The following is a 22017-nucleotide window of genomic DNA, read 5'->3' on the forward strand; positions in this document are numbered from 1 at the left end:
TGAGCGTAATTGTCTCGTTTATGGAGTCAATTACAAAGACTGGTCAAGTAAAAAAATCATTTACATAATTTTTCATGATAGATTTAAGTCGCAGTGAGCCTAGGAATGATCCAACCCATTCGGTAAAATTAATACAGGATATTTAATTACGTAGTTTATTTACATTACGTGCAAAAACATAAAATATTCATTTTTTATATATATGCGATATTGCTTGTGGCCATTGCACTATCATGGGATTATTGTATCACCCGGTGGTCACTTACCGGTTCAGTTCAGTTCCACCCAGTATACTGTGGCATTAGTCTGATCAGACGATTATTACTTCACCCAGTGGTCACTTACCGGTCAATTCAGTTTAGGGGCCATTTGCGTAGAACATATTCTCAACAGAAATTTTTTATTACATGTTATTTTATGACAGGGCTCTACGGAGCAAACATTTCATTTATAATTTTCAGTTCAGTTACGCACGTATTATAATTACTCATGACATGATATATTTACGTTACTACAGACTCATGACATTTTACCTTACATGCAATTTTATTATTTATTTACTTACTCGTTATTTACGATATATGCATGCAGAGTCTTTAGACTCACTAGACTTGATTGTTGTAGGTACTGATGAGGTCGGGATCGAGGGCGGGGACCAGTGAGCCATCTTGGGTCAGCAGTAGTGGAACCCGAGGACCTCATTTTCAGCATTTACCATTTTTATGCTAAAACAATTTTATCTTTTGTTGGATTATTTTTAAGTTGCTATTTTGCAAACAATAATTACTTCTGCTGCTATTTCGAATATTTAAATCTTGAATCTTTTTATCAGTTTATTTATTTAAAGAAGCATTTTAATTAGTTAAAGTGAAATTTTTTATTTTTCCGCAAATTTTCAAATACAGATTTTCGGGCCTTTATAATTACCCTCTTTCATCAGCATTTTTTCTTTGAAGTTCTGATGCAACGTCAAAGATCGACTGAAATCTCGATCTGCCAGGTTGTATGCAATTCTTGGATAAATTACTCCTACAATTTTCCCTGCACGGAGATCTTTTGAGATAGTTCCCAGTACTGAATTTTGAAGGTTTCCCATTCGTTTATCGCATATAGAAATATCAATGGGAGAATCAATTCTTTCTTTGAAAGTAGCTTTTATAATAATCTGGATTGCTCCGATATGAATCTAAGACATGGTCCATGCTATTTCTATCTTGAGTTTTTGTAATCCCTCTTTAATTTCTTCAGAAGAAATTAATTATATCTCCATTCTATTTCCTGTAAGTTCCATTGGGATTGTCATTTCCCTTCTAGTAACTTTATAGATTAGATGATGCTTTTTATTTCTTAGGCCAAGAATTCCTAAGAACTTTTCTATCTATCCTGCAGAGTATCCTTGATATCTCTGTAGACTGAGATTCTCTCTCATGATCCTTTGGGCCATGTTATGAGATATTGTTTTCTGAAAAACCTGACAAATCTTCATGTGTTTTGTGTCGAAATACCTCGTCTTCAGTCAGATTCTAATTCTGTTCCATCAGATCCTTCCTGACTTAATACTTACTATTCTTCATATATACTTTCATCTGAGACAATATCCTCAAACTGATATACCTGAATAAAGTCCTTATAATAATCTGCTTCTTCAATATCCGGGCTTAGATCGAAGCATTTTATGTCTCTTTTTTCATTTTCTGGACAGTTGGTTGAGATATGACATCTGGCTCCACATGTCCAGCAATTACAATCTTTAAAACTTTTTCACTAGCTCGAGTATGAGCTCTTCTGAAAGTTTTCTTTGCAGGTGTTCTTCCTGTGTTTCGAGATGTACTCGATGCTTGAGATGATATCTTACTTCTTGATGGTCCACTTCTTTGCCCAGATTTATAAGATCTGGCTTTTTGTCTGGACCAAACTGTTCTTGATTTCAAAGAACTCCTTCCACTTTTAGCATAAGGATGAGTTCTAAAACTTTTCCTCTTTTGCCTCCGTGGTTTACTTCCAATAATTGTTAGAAGATCATTTCTTTACAACACGAATGAGTATGTTTGTTAATACCCTTTAATCGTTTATAATTCTTTTGTAATGCTGCCAGATGATACCATTCTGCCAATTTTCCTTTGAGAAAAGAGGCTATTCGTGCCAATGTATTTGGATTGCTAAGGACATATTCCCTTATTAGCATTTCTCTCCAAGGGCTTGGCATTTTGGCGAAGAAAAGTTGCATTGCTATATCTTCTTCGACCCCTGAATTCCATCTATATTTAGTGAATAACATCATTTATTCATCCACTAAACATATATCGTGTAATTCAAGACTACACAGAGCTTGAATATATTTCTTTTTCTTCTCTGTATCTTGACTGTTAAAATATTCTACCCGTATAAATTGTGCTTTAAACAGTGTAGCCATTCTTCCAGCTATCTCGCTAAAATATTATACGGCTAAGACTGATTCTTTGGTTTCTATCGAAGTCATGTATCGATGGAAAACAAATTGCACGCGTCGAATGGTCCCAAGCAATTTTAACTGATCCCATAAGACCCATTTCTAAAATTTTAATGAATAATTCTTTGTTGAGATCAAGTGTTCCTGCTGCGATTCTCATACCGGATGTCCAATCATCTATGAGATCTTTTCTGTTTTTGAAATCTAATACATCTAGGTTATGCGTAACCTCATAAGGATGTATAAGTTCTAAAATAGATTTCCCATAGGTAGTTTGGTGTAAAGGAATTTGACTCTTCCTTGACCTTGTCCCTGCTGAGTGTGACTCTCCACCGATATGAAAATCGGGTTGGGATTCTCTCATATTTATATTTTGAAATCTTACACTTTCCCTTGGTGGTTCCTGAGAAGATGACCAGGTTATGGAGGGTTGTTCACCTCCCATTGTATTCATCTTCAGATCTACGACCTTGAGATTTGCAAATGATTCAGCAAGGTCTTGGAGATCCTCGAGACCAATCTTTTCTAACGTTGTTATCAGATTAACTTCTTTTCTGAGATATATTTAATTAGATTGATCATTTTTTCTTCTTCAGTTAAATGTTTTGGCATTACTTTGGCCTTCCTTCGTTGATGTAACAGAGGTTCAATATCAAAGGATGATGGTAACCTTCTTTCTGAAGTTCTTTTTCTAGAACTTGAGTTTTGTTCTAGATTTTGAATTCTTATTTGAATATCCTTTAATATTCCAAGATTTTTTTTCCTAGTTTTCAAGAATTTTCTCCACTTTTTGAAGTACATAATACAACATACTGTCATAATTTTATAGTGTCTTTTGGATTTCTCTCAGATATCCTGAGATCTTAGATCAATCTGATACTATTTTTAAAGACCTATCATAGGTTTACCTCATAACTCTAATAAGTTATTTTTTGTTCTTGATATCTAACTTTGGTTAGATCTTTCTATTTCAAAATATTCCAAATTTTTGGAATGACTCTTGTAAAGAATTAAGAGTAGGTCTCATGTGAAACCGTCTCACGGATCTTAATCCGTGAGACGGGTCAACCCTACCCATATTCACAATAAAAAATAATACTCTTAGCATAAAAAGTAATACTTTTTCATGGATGACCCAAATAAAAGATCCGTCTCACAAATATGACCCGTGAGACCGTCTCACACAAGTTTTTGCCAAGAATTAATTTGACTAAATTCTCCTCCTCAAACATTTAATTACTTTAATAATAATAAATTTGTATGTTTGAAATAATTTTATCTCAGCTCTGGTATCATTTACGGCTCAAAGAAATCAATCATTTTATATATCATATGTAAGGATATTTGTGTCTTTTTTAATATTTTTAGGGAGTGGAAACAAAGTTTTTTTTGATACAGGGAGTAAATTTAAAGTTAAGTTTGAATTGAATATTTTTCTCTAATTTAACCTTTAAAAAAACAAAAATAAAAAAATTAAAATAAACTATAAATAAAATTGACACACAGTATTAATCCCTCATTTTCCCATTAATTGCTACAAAAATCCACTCCCGACAACTATCCAAAAAAAAAAATCCACGCCCCCAACCTTAACTACAGTACAGAACCCCCACCCCCCCTCTCCTTCACCTCCGGTTAGGTTGTGTACACTCTTCTATACATACAACCCGTATATCTATATATACGTCTCTCCTCCGATCGTTCTTCTTCAATGTTGTCCGAGTAAGTTTCCTTCTCCGTGAGCTCGACATTTGTAGTCACAATTGATCAGCCCATGCGTGTATGTGGCGGATAATTGTCGAATTTATGCATGCTATTGAGTAGATTTGGGAAAGTCTGATGGGGCATAAGAAGCGAAACATCGCTCCTCGCTCCAAGGCCTCACAGACTCCGCCAGTGGCGGCGGCGGATGTCGCAGACATCGCCGCCGCCGCCACTTCCGACACTCCCACCGCTGTTGATTTTGGTGCTTCTTTACACGACCATTCCCCTAAATCTGGTGCTAGGACACCGGGAAAATCCGATACCGTGGATTTGGAAAGTGATGTTACCAGTGCAAACCCGTCTTCTGCGTCCTATGTTTCGATAAAGGCTGAATGCGAGCGGGCCCTCACGGCTTTGAGGAGGGGGAACCATACCAAAGCCCTAAGGTTGATGAAGGATTTGTGCTTGAAACATGAGAATTCTCCTTATTCTGCATTGATTCACCGTGTTCAGGGGACTGTGTGTGTGAAAGTGTCCCAGATTATTGATGACTCAAATGCTAAACAGCGGCACATGAAAAATGCTATCGAGAGTGCTAGGAGGTCCGTGAGTTTGTCCCCTAATTCTATTGAGTTTGCACACTTCTATGCGAATATGTTGTATGAGGCCGCAAATGATGGGAAGGAGTACGAAGAGGTGGTGGTGGAGTGTGAGAGGGCCTTGGGGATAGAGAACCCCATGGACCCTGCAAAAGAGAGTTTGCAGGAGGAGAATCAGCAGAAAATTCCTACTGCCGAGGCTCGAGTTGCTCATGTTCAGGCTGAACTTCGATCTTTGATTCAGAAGTCAAACATTGCATCTATTTCGACTTGGATGAAGAATCTTGGCAATGGAGAGGAAAAGTTTCGGTTGATTCCGATCAGGAGGGCTACTGAGGATCCAATGGAGTTGAGATTGGTTCAGACTAGGAGGCCAAATGAAATCAAGAAGGCGACCAAGACTCCTGAAGAACGAAGGAAAGAGATAGAGGTAAGGGTGGCTGCTGCTCGGCTTCTACAGCAGAAGTCCGAGTCCACTAATTTGGGGAATGATGGTGACAGCAGTAATAACAGTAACAAGGGGCTGGATTCTGCTCCAGGATCGGGACAGAGAGTAGGAGAAAGAAGGAAAAGTGGCAATGTGAGGAAGAATGCCTCTTCAGCAGAGAGAAGAGATTGGGTTCAATCGTACTGGAATTCGATGAGTTCGGATAAGAAGAAAGACATGCTCAGAATTAAAATTTCGGATTTAAAGGCACATTTCAGTTCATTAAAAGATGGTTCACCAAGTGAGCTGCTTAATAAAGCCCTATCCTTCGGGGAAATAAATAAAGCGTGGAAGTTTTGGATGTGTTGTCGCTGTGATGAGAAATTTGCTGATGCTGGTACATTCATGCGGCATGTCGTGCAGGAGCATATGGGTAGTTTATTGCCTAAAATGCAGTCAACTCTTCCCCAAAGTGTGGAAAATGATTGGGCTGAAATGCTTCTTAACTGTTCTTGGAGACCTTTGGAGTTAAATGCAGCAGTTAGGATGCTTGAAAAACATTTGAAATCTGAGACAACTGATTCTCCTGATGAGCTATTCCCCGGAAACGGCAATGATAACTCGAAAGAATACTTTGTTGATACTTATTGCAATGAATTTGAATGGGATTCATCACCTGGAAAGAAGAAATCGGGTGATAATTGCAATTTCAATGCTCAGGATAGCAGAGACTTTGAAGAGGTTGAGTGGATGGACTGTGATGGAGATCAAAGTTGTAAGGAAAGTTTACATCATGAAAATTGGCCTTTGTCTGATGACCCTGAGCGTGCAAAGCTTCTAGAAAAAATCCATACTGTTTTCAAGGCACTTATCAAGAACAAATGTCTTGCATCTAGTCACCTTAGCAAGGTCATACACTTTGCAGTGGAGGAGCTTCAAAGTCTTGCGTGTGGGTCACAGCTTCTTAATTCCAATGTGGACCAAACACCTGATTGCATATGTTTTTTAGGCGCTCCAGAACTTGAAAAAATTCAGACATTTTTGCAGGAAATATTTCATTCTTGTGGACTAGGTAGATATTCTGATAAAAGTAATGCCATAGATGATTCAATCACCAAGTTGCGAGGAAATGAAGTTATGGAGAAGATATGTTTTAGCCAAGATGCATCATTTTTGGTGCTTGACGAGCATTTTCTTCCGTGCAAGCCCAAGCGCGTATCTTGTGATGATGCTGTTAATGATGATTCCAGTTCGACGGCTTCCTCACATGTCAGTTATGATGATGGTGTTGTACTCGATTCAGAAGCTTTGTTATCCTGGATATTTACAGGCCCTTCAAGTGGTGAACAATTGGCATCCTGGTCTCATGCAAGAGAAGAAAAGGCTCAGCAGGGTCTGGAAATTCTCCAGTTGCTAGAGAAGGAATCTTATCACCTGCAAGGCTCGTGTGACAGAAAATGCGAACATATAAGTTATGAGGAGGCACTACAGGCTGTGGAAGATCTCTATTTGGAAGAGGGAAAGAAAAGAGAACATGTGATAGATTTTTCCCGTAGAAGTTATGACTCTGTCCTTAAGAAAAGGCGAGAAGAGCTCATTGAAAATGACAATGACTTTACCATAATCAGTAATAGATTTGAGTTGGATGCCATAACAAATGTTCTAAAGGATGCAGAATCTCTGAATGTTAATCAATTTGGTTTTGAGGAGACTTATAGTGGCGTAACATCTCATCTTTGCGACCTAGAATCTGGTGAAGAAGATGATTGGAGAACAAAAGACTATCTGCATCAGGTTGACTCTTGCATAGAAGTTGCAATACAGCGACAGAAAGAGCAAGTTTCTATTGAGGTTTGGTACATCAGTCGGGTTTTTTATTATTTGTTGTCAGTCATGTATCTGCGCTGCTGGTTTATCTCACATTTTTTAGTGATTCAGATCAGCAAATTAGATGCAAGAATTATGCGAATAGTTACGGGGATGCGACAGTTGGAGGTTAAGCTTGAGTCAGTTTCCACACAAGATTTCCAATCAGTCTTAATACCTCTAGTAAAGTCATTTATGCGGGTAAGTATCTAGTGACACAGCTTTTCATTAAATCCTTGTGAACTCTACTAGTGCCTTTGTGTACGAGTTAGATGTTTATTTTTCATCCTTTTCAGTCTCACTTGGAAGATCTGGCAGAGAAAGATGCCACAGAAAAATCTGATGCTGCCAGAGAGGCATTTCTAGCTGAACTTGCACTGGATTCAAAGAAGGGAATTGGTGTTGGTGTTGATATTTTAAAAAATGCGAATGACAGGACGAAGGATAAGAAAAAGAGCAAGGAGAGCCGGAAGAACAAGGATACAAAGGTTTGAACCGAATGTCTGAACCTCCCGTTTATTGAACTCTGGGATACTGAGCAGCTGTTTAATTGTTATCGATTCTGGTTAATGCTTCTTCAGGCTACTACTTCTGATGAGCCACATGAGCGGATTGCTGAAGAGATGTATGCTTCTTATTCTGTGGCAAAACATATTTAGAGCAACATTTTCTTTTGTTTCTTGAAGCTTTTTATTTTTATTTTTATTCCTGTCTTACTTCAGATTGCTTCCCAGTGCTTATCATGATGAGGATCCAGTGTCCGAAATTGATGTTCATGAGATTGATGATGCCTCGCGACTACAGGAAGAGGAGTACAGGCGCAGAATGGAACTTGAAGCTGAGGAAAGAAAGCTTGAAGAAACATTGGAATATCAAAGGCAAATAGAAAATGAGGCAAAACAGAAGCATCTTGCGGAGCAAAATAAATTTTTTTCCAAATTATGTAAGGCCGAAACAGTTCCAATTTCCTATACTTACTCAGAGAACAATAATGATGACAAAGATGCCATTGAGCAGCGGGCTACTATTAGGAAGGTAAGGGTTCATTTCTCTTGGTTCTCAGTTTGAATGTCCGAAATTGGTTGGATTTGTTTCGAGGAAAAAATGGTGTTGATTATAACTTTTTTTGTTAATCTGACTTTCTCTAGGAGCCTTTGATGCAGGAGGATGGATTTACTAACATTTCTGAAGGTCTATCAAAGAACAATGCTAACGGGGATATGCTGAAAACTGGTAGCTGTTTGATGATCCGAAAGTATATTAGCCCTTTTATTTATGTCATTTTGACCAATTTTTACAAACATGCTATTGGATAATTTTTCTGGCAGTCTTAGAAAATGGAGATAATCCACAGAATGGGTTGTTTTCTGATCGCCGGTCAGGAAGGAGAGGTAGACGACATAAGGGTCTCGCTAAGGTGAGCGACGGAAAGCATCCACCACTGACTACTGAAAAAGAAGATAATGATGCTGGTCAATCAGTGCCTGGACAAAATCTTGTTGCTGATGGTGGTAAACAATTTTAGCAATAAATGGTCTATTGATCTGATTACCTTTCGTACGTTGAAATTCTGTATTTTTATTCTTGCTCATCTTTTATTTTGTGTTCCTTCTTACAATCTGTTATCCATCAAGTATTTCCTACTCTAAAAAGCTATATGTATTTGTGTTATGGAGTCCCCATATTTTCGATCTACAGTGGGCAAAGATGAACAAAAGCTGATGTATATCTTTTTGGTGCTTTTGTGCTTATTTAGTTGAATTTTCTTGCCTATCATTATAATTATTCTATTTTCTTCCACTGGATTGTCTTTGCCTTTCATTGCGACCCTCTTCTACGAGGAAGCAAACTATTGGATGGTGATGAAAAAAATGTTAAAAGATGATTTTTGCTCAAAAAATGCATTTAAAAAAAGATGACGTATATGTATTTTGCTGTAAAAATGTATTTAAGAAAATATTTCAATTGGTGTTTTATCATTCTTTTACTGGAAGGCTACATTTTAGATGCATTGTGGAGCTATAGTTCTTATTTTCTCATAACTTAGGTAGAAGTTGATGCAAAACCATGAGTAAACTGAATCATTATCAGTATGGTTGAAATTTAGATAGCTCTCATTTTGTAGAAAGCGGGGGAAAGACATTGAGACAGCTTCAGGCAGAGGAAGATGAAGAAAGGTTTCAGGCTGACCTTAAAAAAGCTGTACGCCAGAGCCTTGGTATGTGTCCTTTTTTGTTTTTTAATTTTTATTTATGATTCTACTCTATTCAGGACTTTCCAACTTCGTTTGCTCATATTTAGCATACTCTTGACTTTTATTGGGTTCTTTTAGAAATATTGAGGATACTCTTCTTTCCATATCGTAATATATTATTTTTATGCCAAGCGGAATTAAGAGGAATTAAACCTTTATTTTAGTTCCCACATGTTCCCCTGGTCTTTTTCTTGCTCCAGTTTACTGTTTGAAGTTTTTAACATCACACGTTTATAGTAATATTTTGAGTTCTTATCTTTATGCGTTACGTCATGAGTACCATTTTTCTATAACAGTTATTCCTAATATACTCGTAGACGGTTGTGTGGACTTTGTTTGAAATTAAATTCTCATTTAGAACCAAACGATTTTTAATTGTTATTGATTATGCCAAGTCAGTTTTGGCCCTCTTGTTCTATTAGTCATTTATCCACCTCAAAACTATGTATCTTGGTCAATTGAATGATCGAGGGCATCCACCTCAAAACTATGTATCTTGGTCAATTGAATGATCGAGGGCAAATATAACTTTTGGGTTGTGTGCTAGTGAATATTTGACACTGTTACCAACCCAATATTTCTTAGTTTACAGAAACCACTAATTTGCCTGCTCGATCAGTGCAAGTTAGGTGGGATGAGTGTACATATTTTTGCGACTTGTTTATACACTCAGGGCATGTTTGAAGTTGTGGATTGGGGGTGGATTGATTCTTTATATTGGACCATTCAATGTTTGCGTCGCAAATATTTGGTCCATTAACTGTCAGGCTTATGCTGATGAAGAGTCCATTGCACTGATTTTCTGCATGCATTTGTGAAATAAATTGACTTTATTGAAAAAAGCTTCCCACCACGCACCTCTCTAACTTTTTTGAAATGAGGATAATGCAACAGAAAATGTTTTTTTTAATACTACAAAACACATATTTTTTAAAGCTTAGAAAATAGGGATTTTACTTGACAATATATGACAAATGTACACTTTTTTAAAATAACAGACTCTAATTCGTCAATCCCGTAGACTAATTCACCAATCGCTGTTGTAATTTTTAAAGTTTTTTCAAATAATGATAGTATTATAATATGAATAAAAATTAATAATAAAAAGCATTAGTAATCGTTAGTAAAAAATAATAAGTAAGAATTAAATTTATACAAATAATTTAATAATATTTATGGTAAGAATAAACATTTTCTAACAAACAAATTATTGCAAGTAATAATAATTAAAATAATTAATAACAAGAACAAAAATAATAATATTAATAATATGAAATGATTTATGCCATAAAAATGAGAGAATGAAAGTTGGGATTTATTGTTTAAGATTACTTTTGTAGGGTTTTGTTTGGTAAATTTGAAAGGAATTCAAGAGTATTTTGGTCATTATGTGAAATACTTTCCCAAAATTTTTATCTTCCATTTTATACTCGTACCAAACACCATATATTTGATCACACAATATTAATTATGTACATACTTCAACTATTTATCAATTTTACAATTATTCTATCTTATACATCAAACGTTACCTCAATGTCCTATATCATCTGCCAGACACATTCCATGCACATAAAAAACCTCCGTCACTATCAAGTTCATCAACACCACAAAAGGAGCTGCTAGAAAACCGTGACGGTGAAATTAGGGCGGATGGTGCTTGTGGAATGGATTCTTATGGAACAGGGTTAACAAATGATGTTGGTGAATATAATTGCTTTCTCAATGTCATAATACAGGTTGGTATTTGAACTATGCTATTTATTTCTTTTTGAAAAATATGTCCAGTTTCCATTTGTTTGTAGTCTTCAAGCTGACATCTTCCTTGAATTTGCCGTATTGATTCTGTTTCTTTTTTGTCGATGAGTCCTTGTGGCATCTAAGACGATTCCGAGATGAGTTTTTGCGTAGATCATCGTCAGAACATGTTCACATTGGTGACCCTTGCGTTATCTGTGCCTTATATGGAATATTCATTGCTTTGAGGGTGGGATCTACGGATAACAGAAGGGAAGCTGTTGCCCCTACCTCTTTAAGAGTTGGCTTGAGCAAGTTGTACCCGGAGAGCAATTTCTATCAGGAGGTGAAGCCACCTACTACTACGATGAGCTTTTTCATTTCTGATTTAAGGGCTTTATATTTTGAATACATTTTCGTGAAACACAAAAGCTCGGAAAAGTATGTTCAAATGTTTAAGTTTGTCAACCCTGCAGGGTCAGATGAATGACGCTTCTGAAGTGCTGGGAGTCATATTCAACTGTCTTCATCGATCATTCACTCCTGCATCTAGTGCGTCTGATACAGAATCAGAAGATAACAACTGCACGGGTTCTTGGGACTGCAGCAATGGCTCTTGCATTGCTCATTCAATATTTGGAATGGACATATTTGAGAGAATGAACTGTTACAGCTGTGGCATAGAGTCCCGAAATCTGAAGTACACATCTTTCTTTCATAATATCAACGCAAGTGCTCTCAGAACAATGAAGGCATGTCCTTTTAGACCTAAGTGTTGTAATAATGCTTACGGTGCTTGTGGTAGGGTGAAATTACCCTTTAAAATAATGAGTGCGATTTGAAAACCATTGATTCATTCAATGCTGTGGATTAGATTGTTTAATATTTTACCCTGCAGGTTATGTGCCCTGAGAGCTCCTTTGATGAGCTTTTGAACCTGGTGGAGATGAATCACCAGTTAGCCTGTGATCCAGATGCTGGTGGTTGTGGAATGCTTAATTATATTCATCATATTCTCTCCACTCCACCACATGTTTTCACCATAGGTAACTCGCAATTTCATGCAGGAACCCTGCTGTTATTTTGTTTATTTGTATTTTTGTATTATACTCTGTATGTGCCAAAGAGTGAGCATTGGTGCTTGTAATTTTAAATGCAATTCTTATTCTTTTCCTTTAGTCCTGGGTTGGCAGAATACTTGTGAAAGTGTTGAAGATATAATAGCAACATTGGCTGCCTTATCTACTGAGACTGACATCAGTGTCCTGTACCGAGGCCTCGATCCGCAAAATAGACATTCCTTGGTATCAATGGTATGCTGCGCTGAATAATTTGGAATTGCAATTTATTTCTGTCATGGTCATCTGTTGTATTTGTGAGTATGTAATATTTATGTTATTTGTTGCACTCTGATGTAAACATAGTATTCCAACAATCCATTCTGCTTAAGTTTGAAGTCAGTATTTTATGATGATGCTATTAAGCCTACAATATTGTCTTCTGTAGGGATGATTAAACAATTTTTTTCTTTGTTTTTGTGTTTATGTTTAGCTTAATGATGTTACTTCTCATTCTGTGTATTGGCCCACAAAACTAATGTACATTTTTTTTGTTGGTTGTGCTTTATTTAATCTAAAGTCGATGGTTGTAGTCGATCCGAACCATGTTTTACACTCGCTGAACATCAGCCTCGTCTTTTTTAGCATTTCCTTTAACGCAGTGTTCTTTGGTTGTTTTTAATTGATGTGAATGCGTAGTTTCAGTTTTTCCAATTTATATTTTTTTGGTTTTTTGTTCTTCCAAAAACAAAGCATCTTGATGTTACATCGAACAAGTTTGAGTTTGTCTCCCAGCGAGGATGCCTATTTACCTAGTTTGCTTGTGTTTTTTTGGTTCCTTTTTAAAGGTTTGCTAATTCTGGGACTTTTAGGTTTGTTACTATGGGCAACACTATCACTGTTTTGCCTACAGCCGTGATCATGTACAGTGGGTCATGTATGATGACAAAACTGTAAAGGTAAATTTTACTAACTAGTTGAGTCTCCTGATGTTCAAAAACACATATTTTTGAATGTGTTTTCTTCTATGCTTTGTACCTAGGTTATCGGTGGCTGGAATGATGTTCTTACAATGTGTGAAAGAGGACACCTCCAACCCCAAGTCCTCTTGTTTGAAGCTGTGAACTAATATCGATTCATTATGCTCCTTGGTACTCTAAAGTTATGAGGTCTCGGATCTAATGATGCATTCCCTCTACTCCTGAACGGGCTTTTGAGTTAAACTGATACAAAGCCCAGAACTGTAATATAGAATAGTGGGGACTTCCATTTTAGAGCGAAGTGAAGAAATTCAAAAATTATTCAGTGAAAATAGGAAAATTCACTCATTTTGATGCTCATGATCCCAAGTTGCTGATAAGGATTCTGTCTCATGAATCATCATCTGGTTCTTGTTGAAGAGAGAGAAAGGATCAAGAACAAAGTACCTACTTGGACTGTAAAATAAACTCAAGCGGATGGGCGATTCCCAATGGTGACCATTGCCGTCTTTCAACAAATATCAGAATTTTGGACATTCTTGTACTTAGGTCCACATCCGACTATTTATTTACAGATACAAAGTTGTGAATAGACAAGAAGACCTTGGCCTCTTGGAATCTGTTTCCTGCTTACCTGAGTACGATAATTCCCCTCTCATATTTTGGGAAATTTTTTGCATAGGCCATTCTCAAGAATTTTTGTTTGTCATGATAAAGACTTTATTATTGGCATAATTATTACACCTCCCTCCCTAGTGGCTTCTTGACCATCTATGTTTTATTATTATTTTGGGTGATTTTTTTAAATTACTATTCAGGGTGATATTTTTTAAATTTCGGTTTGGGGAAGATTTTTTTTGTTTTCTCCAGGTTTGAACCCTTGGCCTTTTCCTCACGGGGAGATGTTGGCAATTTTGATGTCTCTTATCTGAAGTTGTGGAGGAGCTTCTTTTTGAGGTGTGTTATGATCGTTGCAAAAACGTGTTTTATCAAGACAACACGTTTTTTCCAAATACCATCTTGATTGACGGAGGAGGATAATGAATGATCTCCCTTTTCTAACTAAGCAAATTAATCGAAAAATGTTATTATTATATAATGTATTTCAACTAAACATACTTATCTTTTACATAAAATAGGAAGAAAATGAAAACAATAATATATGGAGCTTGTAGGGTTTATAGTAAAAGCACATTTTTGCGTGCTTGGTTAAAATACACCTATAATATCGTTTACCCTAAATTTCTATAATTTTGAGAGATAATCTTGTAACATATAAAACAAAAATTGAATGAAGCGTTCTTTTCTTGAAGTTATGGACCTTTCAGCTGCCTAATCTAATGTCCCAACTTTAAAAAACACAAGAAATTCTTTGAAAACAATCATATTTTGAATTTTTGAATTTTTTTTAACTCAAAAAATTTGAAGTCTACAAATACCATGTTTTAAATAGTGTTATATTTGTAAATATAATATAATCCAATTTAATTAAAATTCTACATTAACTAACAATCAATTAACATTAAAAACAAAAATACTAAACTTGCACCAAGTGGCCTAAAAGTTCAGACTTTTCCTCTTTTCTCGCAAGAAACCTTAAAAGAGGTTGTCGATGTAACAACACTTGTCCCCAACGGTCACACTTTCAAAGAAACCATCTCCCACATTTTCGCACCTCTATTTATCCTATTTTTAACTCATTCAAACTCTTCCCTATGAAATCTCTAGAATAAATCAAACTTTTTTAATCTCCACCAATTGTAACCAATGGATTTGATAATATTACATTACAATTCAAGATGATAAATGGATCGAGCCTGTTGATTCCAATCCACAATAAAATGTCCATTTCTCTCTTTTAAACACATAAATCTCTGTACTTCCCAAATTTTTTCTTTCAACTCTATTTTCTTGTTCTTTACCAACTTATATTCCATCACGTTAAGCTACAACAAAAGGAAAAATGATCCCCATTCTTGCACACCATCATTCTTGAATCCATAGATTCTTTGAATGCCACCTCTACAAAAATGACCCTAAAGAGTGGCTCCGGCCAGGCTTGCGCCGCGTGTAAGTACCAAAGGCGGAGATGCACCTCCGAATGCGTCCTCGCCCCGTTCTTCCCCGCGGATCAGCCCAAAATGTTTCAAAACGTGCACCGGTTGTTCGGGGTGAAGAACATCGTCAACACGTTGAGAGAACTCGACCCGGATCAGAAAGCCATCGCCATGAAGTCCATGAAATTCCACGCCACCATGCGTGATAAGTACCCCGTTTACGGGTGCTTGGTAGAGATACAACAGCTCGCATATCAGATTCAGCTCGCGGAGGAGGAACTTCAGGCAGTCCTTCAGCAACTGGCATATTATCGGCAGAATCAGCAGCAAGAGATGTCGTCGACGAACGACTACCTGTCGCAGTTGCAGTTAGGGGTCGCGCCACCTGCTGAAAATTCCGCGATGCCGGTTTTACGGCAGGAGAATATCCCCGCGGACTACGGTTCTGTTAGAGCAGCACTGCCTGTCGCGACATATTCGAACGCTGATTATTTAGATTCCAGGGAGAGTAATGGTTTGTGGATTCATCAACAGCAATTTGGTAATGTTGAAAATGAGAATCCAGATCAATGGTCATGCAATCACAGTTGAATGAATGAAGTACGATGATTCTAGGTATCTTAATACACACACACTCCATTATATATTAATTCTTTGAATATTGGGATTACTTTTAGGGTAATTAAATCAAATTATAGAGAGATTGCACAATAATATAAGTTATAATAAGTAGTTAAAAACATTTTTTTAAAAAAATAAAATATCAAATTTGGTTCAACAAGTTTTTTATTATTACTCAAATAAATTCTTGATTATTGGGATCTGTCGATAAAACATATAGGTATGTTCGTTTTTTTAAAAATTGAGATATACACCATTGTTTGTAGACATATTTATGTATATATATATGACATATACTCGATGTGATTGCTGATTGAATTTTATGCATTAAATTGTGCTTGCAGTATATAACCAAATGACACGGTTGTTAAATCTTGAAGTCCTTGCAAACAAGCAAATCAAAATCAAAACAAAAATCAAGATCAAAGGTGAAAGCTTCGGTGCTAGAAGCTGATCCATCAAATTGTTGAGAATCGAGTGAAAAATTGTGCAGCCAAGAATGGAAATATGATCAAAATGGCAGCGTATTTTCCTTGAGGAGATACGATTTATAGCGATCCATTTGTTTCTTTCTTTGATATATCTTCAAATTTCTTCTGTAAATTACGAGACGATTCACAGGCGCCCCCAACCCCCTCGGCCACAAAATTTCTTAGACGATTTTGAGTAGCAATATTAATAAAAATCACAATTAAAAATTAAATTTGATACAAGCCATACATAATTAGGAATGTTAAAAAGACTTGTACAAGAAGATTCGAACTTTGGACCGGTGGTGTTTGGGGTGAGATGGGGAATATTTTTATTTATTCTTGTACAAAGTTCGAATCTTTTGGTGTTTCAGCATCATCACTATTGTAGAAGAGAAATCATTGTGTTCAAATTGAAGAATTACAAACGGACATAGCCTAAACACCAAAATCAAACTATTAACAATGTGATCAGAGGCGGCCCTCGGGTGGTCAATATGAGGCCACCGCACAGGGCCACCAGCTGGATAGGGCCCCAATTAAAATGTGGTTAAGGGTATATTGGGACGTTGGATATTTGGGCTTTGGATTTTATCTTTAAATTTCTAAAAATTTAATAGTGGCTTACCAATCGGACACTTCAATTTCCATGTTGACCTTTACATCTAAAAATAACCACGAAAATAAAGACTATCGAATGCACATCTGACAGATTTTGGAAGAGGGGTTTCTGATTTAGTGATGTCTGGTTATATTTGATAGTGTTCTTCTTTTCTGTTTAAGTTTTATGTTGAAGAAAATATTATTCCCAAGAAATTTTGGCGTATGACAAAAACAAGACAGTTCTGCGGTTCATATGTGTGACATATATCAGTTCAACCGTCCAGCTCAAATGATGGAGTAACTTTCTAATCGGCCAAAGCTCAAAGGAGTTTCAACCGTCTATCAGAACCGGATCATTTAAGAAGGACCACTTATTGCTCAAAGACATTCTCTGACCGGCTTAATACATTCAAAGTATTACACCATCTTGAAGTCAACATATATACATCTGCTCCAAGAATGATCCGCATTTATGATCCTATCTCAAAGAAGAGAGACCAAGTATAGACTGCATGTTCTGATGCTAAATACAGTTACTATGAAAGGAACTTCTCAAGAAAAGCACTTCAGAACAGTGCTAGATAAAAAGAAGATTAAATGCGTTCATTAAAGAACATTTAATGCTCATAAAGACGACAGCGACTCATCTGTTCAGAGAATCAGGTTAACGTTGCTATGTCTTTTCCGACCATTAAGAAAATCGTGTATATTAACGGAAGAGTATGCTAGCAGAAACTCTAATAGGATCGGATATTGACTAAGGAGTGTTTAGAGGGGGGGGGGGGGAGGGTTGAATAAACACTTCTAGGAATTTAAATGTTTTTCGAAAAAGGTAGTTCAGTTTTAATACAAACTGAACTAAGTATCCCGTCGGTCAATAACAATCAGTTAAACTGAATAATCAGTTGCGGAAAGTAAACTGATTGAAAGATAGAGTATCTAACTGAAAATGAAAAACTGAAGTAAAGACAACACAATATGTTTCTGGATGTTCGGAGAATTGAATAACTCCTACGTCACCCCTTCTATCTCAAGGATAGGATATTCACTAAAAGACTTTGATCGAGTACAACACTTGTACAGACCCACTTCAGTTAGGACTTATCTACTGCCTAAACTGAAACTCTTAGTATAATACAATGATCTCTGTGAGTAAATGAACTTAGAACTTATTGAATTATCACTATTACAGAGTGCTAGTTTGCTCAACTTGTAGCCTTGATTGCTACGAATAGATCTAATAAGAGTGAGCTAAGATTTTGACAGAGTAATAGCAAGTTTGAGATTAATGGATCGTCGTCTTTCTTCAACTGCTTTTATAGACTTATCTTTCAACGGTAACTTTGAATTTATGTATCCGTTGATTGCCACTTCATCATTTCTTGGACAGTGTTCTTGATTGCTACTTCATTATTGATTGTAAAACGGCGTTTTAATTTCAATAGCCGAAATACGTTGTTCTATGTGGTGCGGCTTTCCATATTCAGTTGCTGTCTGATATGTCTTTCTGTCTGTTGAATGATCTTTCCCGAGGTATCTTCAGTTGAGAGACTTTAATATTTTCGGCTGAATGTTTTAACTGATCAGTTCTCAACTGATCAGTTTGTGTCAGCTGATTTCAGTTGATCAGTCCAGTTGCCGAATTTGCTTTCGCGTATTAGTTGATTTAATCGATTGATTTATGTTTTTGTCAAACTCCAGAATTTAGTTTCCAACAAACTCTCTCGATTTTACAACAGGATAATCACAGCTTGCTTGCATACTTAAAAAGATTTCCTAGATCTCCTAAAAGATTACAAACTTCTTCGCTCAATCAGCACGCTTTTCACAGCAAATCATTTGATCATCTTAAGATCATTTTTGTGCTACTCACACCAAACCGTTTATTCTCATTAGTAACTTTTTGGTTATTTGATCTAGTCTTGTTATCTGGTGAACTAAGTGTTATTATTTTCTAGAAGTATAAAGTGATCACTAAGAGTTCCAATACAGACAGTGTGATAAGGAAATCAAGACCTGCACTACTGCGAAGGAAATATGGGAAAAACTTACTCAACTATGCGAAGGCAATGATCATACTAAGGAAAACAAGTTGACTGTGGCTATCCAGAAGTTTGACAACGCAAAGATGAAGCCAGGAGAAACTCTTACAGAATTTGACGAACGGTTCAGCAGTATCATCATCGAACTCACCTCACTCGGGAAAGAATATTCCAACAGAGAAATTGCTTTAAAAGTTATGCGAGTTCTTCCCAGAGAATGAGAAATAAAGACTATAGCAATGCGAGAATCAAAAGATCTGAACAAACTGGAACTTCACGATCTCTTCGCCGACCTTAAAGCGTATGAGTTCGAGCTAGGAATACAAACTGAAGAGGATCCATCCACATCGCAACAAACAAAGGCACTGCCAGCTACCATAGTGACTCTTCCGGTCTAAGAGTCCTCAAGTAAGAAATCGGCCGAACAATTAAGCAATGAAGCCATGTTTTTATTCGTTAAAAAATTCAGTAAACTCGTGCGTAAGAATCAATCACAGATGAATAAACCTCACTTCAACAAGGAACATACTGATGATGGTCAAGCTTGTTTTAACTGTGGAAAGAGAGGACACTTTATTGCCGAATGCAACAGGCCAAGAAAAGATGAAAAAAAATCAGGTGACAGAAGAAGAGTTAAAGACAACAAAAGATTCATAAAAAAAAGATTCAGCGAGTCCTAGTTGCAGAAGAAGGCAAAGGCAAATGGGCTGAATCATAATCTGAAAATTATATTTCTGAAGAATCTTCAAGTGAAAGCGAAGATGAGAAAGTTGAGTGTCTCGTGGCCAAAGAAGATCAAGAATCTACTGATGAAATGGTATTTGACTTTAACTCTGATGAATTCACACGAGTAGATCTTGTCACCACACTTTACGATATGGTAGATGAGTTTAAGAGGCTATCACAGCAGTTCAATGAAGCCAAAACAGAAAAACAAAACTTAGAAAACAAGTTAACTCTATCTAGCTGTTCGCAGCAAAAAGAGGTTAACAGTTTGAGAGTAAAGTTAAGTCTGCTAACGGCTGAAAATTATGATCTGCGAAGATTGTTCCATGCTACTTTGAAAGAAAACAAACGGTTGATAAATACAGTCAACACTCGGAACAAGTCATCTGTCTCTCTGAATAAGATGCAGGAAGTGCAAAAGCCAGCCGGAGACAGAACCAGGGTAGGTTATAGAATTAATGAATGCAGCACCTCAGGAGCACAAACTCAACTGCTCCTAGAAAAAGGCAATTCAAAACCAATTAAATTTGTCAGATCTAGTACGATATATGTACATGATAAACCTGAAGATCAAGGCACTCATAATGTAAATCTTGAAAATAACAGAAGGCGATGTGGTTTAGGATACGTCGAAATTGAGAATGCTAAAACCAACCGATCATGGCTCAGACGCAGGCCTAATACAACCGTTCACAACGATTCAGGTTGGGCCAGCAGAAAGTCAGGATCAACCGAAAATCATTCAAAAACTAGACCGAACCATTACTAAAATAGCCGACCTGTTCAAAAGACATACCGGTTGAGTGACAATGACAGATGGTCTAAACAACATACTGGAAAGAAAAAGACACTGTATACACCACCTGATTATGCACATAACAACTCTCTTCTTAGGACACATCATGAAAAATCCTTCAGGATAATTCAAGTGTGGATCCCTAAGGGTCTAATAAGCTCAGGACCCAAATAGTGAAGGGTACCAATTTCTCTTTTCAATAATGTTAGGTGTCTAAAAAGAAGAACTTGGAGGAATCAATCTGGTTTCTGGATAGTGGCTGCTCCAGACATATGATTGGAAACAAAGATCTCCTGTCAGAAGTAATCATCTACAAAGGTCCAACAATCACCTTCGGTGACAATTCTAAAAGTAAAGCTGTTGGTAAGGGTAAGATTATCCACGGCAAAATCATTATTAGAAATATACTTCTTGTAGAAAATTTATGTTATAATCTGATAAGTATAAGCCAACTATGTGACAGTGGTTACACCGTAGAATTTCAAAAACTCATATGTACAGTCAAAACAGCTGTAGGTAATATCATGTTAACTGGTCATAGGGAGAAAAATACATATAAAGTTAAATGGAATGATGGCTGTCTTAGCGCACCTACTTGTTTTTCCGCCTTAAATGGAAATAAAAATTGGCTCTGGCATAAGCGACTCAATCATCTAAATTTCAAATCTATTGCTACTATCAGCAAACTCAAATTAGTATCTGGATTGCCTAACATTGATTTTGCCAATAATATAATTTGCAACGCCTGTCAGTTAGGTAAACAAGTCCGGTCAACATTCAAGAGCAAAGGAAGAAACTCATCAGCAAGATGTCTGGAACTTCTTCATATGGACTTGTTCGGACCAATATCCATAACAAGCTTAGGGGGGAAAAATACACTCGTAGTAATTGATGATTTCTCTAGATTTACATGGGTAATATTTCTACACTCCAAAGACCAAACCGCTGATCAACTAATCAAGCTGCTCAAAAGAATTCAAAACGAGAAAAGTGAAGCAGTTGACAGAATCAGGAGTGACAGAGGAACTGAATTTCTAAACTGATTCCTATCATCCTATCTTGAAGATCACGACATAAAAAATGAATTATCAGCAGCAAGGTCACCTCAACAAAACGGAGTAGCTGAAAGGAGAAACCGCACATTGAAGGAAGCAGCTAGAACCATGCTAGCCGAATCTGGTATCTCACAAAGGTTTTGGGCCGAAGCCATTAACACAGCCTGTTATACTCAAAATCGGTCCATGATCAATAAAAATCACGAGAAAACTCCATATGAAATTTGGACCGGCAAGCAGCCAGAAGTTGGATACTTTCGCATCTTTGGTTGTAAGTGTTTCATTCACATCAATGGAAAAACACATCTCACTGTTTTTGATGTTAAAGCTCATAATGGCACCTTTTTAGGATATTCAGCAGTAAGCAAAGCATACAGAGTTTATATCCAAAGAACTCTCACTGTTGAAGAATCCATATACATTGTATTTCATGAAACATCTATATGTCATGAAAATAGTAGTAACAGTATACATGATTTAATAAATAATCTTGATGCAACTAACCTCGAAGCAAGCAGTGATGATGAGGTAGATCTGAGAAAAACGGGGGGAAACACATCAAGAGAAAATCCA

The 22017-nt window shown here is 36.6% G+C and overlaps 2 protein-coding genes across 6 annotated transcripts; both read left to right on the forward strand.

Annotated features, from left to right (window-relative positions):
* The first annotated feature begins 4011 nt into the window (after positions 1-4011).
* Positions 4012-13858, forward strand: LOC140803218 (uncharacterized). 4 transcript variants are annotated; one of them, XM_073158957.1, is made up of 15 exons: positions 4013-7030; positions 7118-7246; positions 7342-7533; positions 7627-7670; positions 7768-8080; positions 8209-8278; positions 8374-8556; positions 9171-9263; positions 10857-11038; positions 11167-11382; positions 11513-11788; positions 11935-12082; positions 12216-12349; positions 12967-13053; positions 13137-13858. In XM_073158957.1, the coding sequence occupies exons 1-15, from the start codon at positions 4289-4291 to the stop codon at positions 13221-13223; spliced, it is 4896 nt and encodes a 1631-aa protein (XP_073015058.1). In that variant the 5' UTR covers positions 4013-4288; the 3' UTR covers positions 13224-13858. The 4 variants fall into 4 exon arrangements, with proteins under 4 accessions (XP_073015059.1, XP_073015058.1, XP_073015057.1 ...); XM_073158956.1 differs by having other exon boundaries at positions 7780-8080; positions 8194-8278; XM_073158955.1 differs by having other exon boundaries at positions 4014-7030; positions 8194-8278.
* Positions 13859-14870: 1012 nt separating this feature from the next.
* LOC140803847 (LOB domain-containing protein 27-like) lies at positions 14871-16358 on the forward strand. Of its 2 annotated transcripts, none has more exons than XM_073159711.1 (2): positions 14871-15746; positions 16097-16358. In XM_073159711.1, the coding sequence occupies exon 1, from the start codon at positions 15105-15107 to the stop codon at positions 15720-15722; it is 618 nt and encodes a 205-aa protein (XP_073015812.1). In that variant the 5' UTR covers positions 14871-15104; the 3' UTR covers positions 15723-15746; positions 16097-16358. The 2 variants fall into 2 exon arrangements, with proteins under 2 accessions (XP_073015812.1, XP_073015813.1); XM_073159712.1 differs by having other exon boundaries at positions 14871-15731.
* Positions 16359-22017: the final 5659 nt, after the last annotated feature.

This window comes from Primulina eburnea, chromosome 10 (genome assembly GCF_022965805.1).
Source record: "Primulina eburnea isolate SZY01 chromosome 10, ASM2296580v1, whole genome shotgun sequence".
NCBI classification, from domain to species: domain Eukaryota; kingdom Viridiplantae; phylum Streptophyta; class Magnoliopsida; order Lamiales; family Gesneriaceae; genus Primulina; species Primulina eburnea.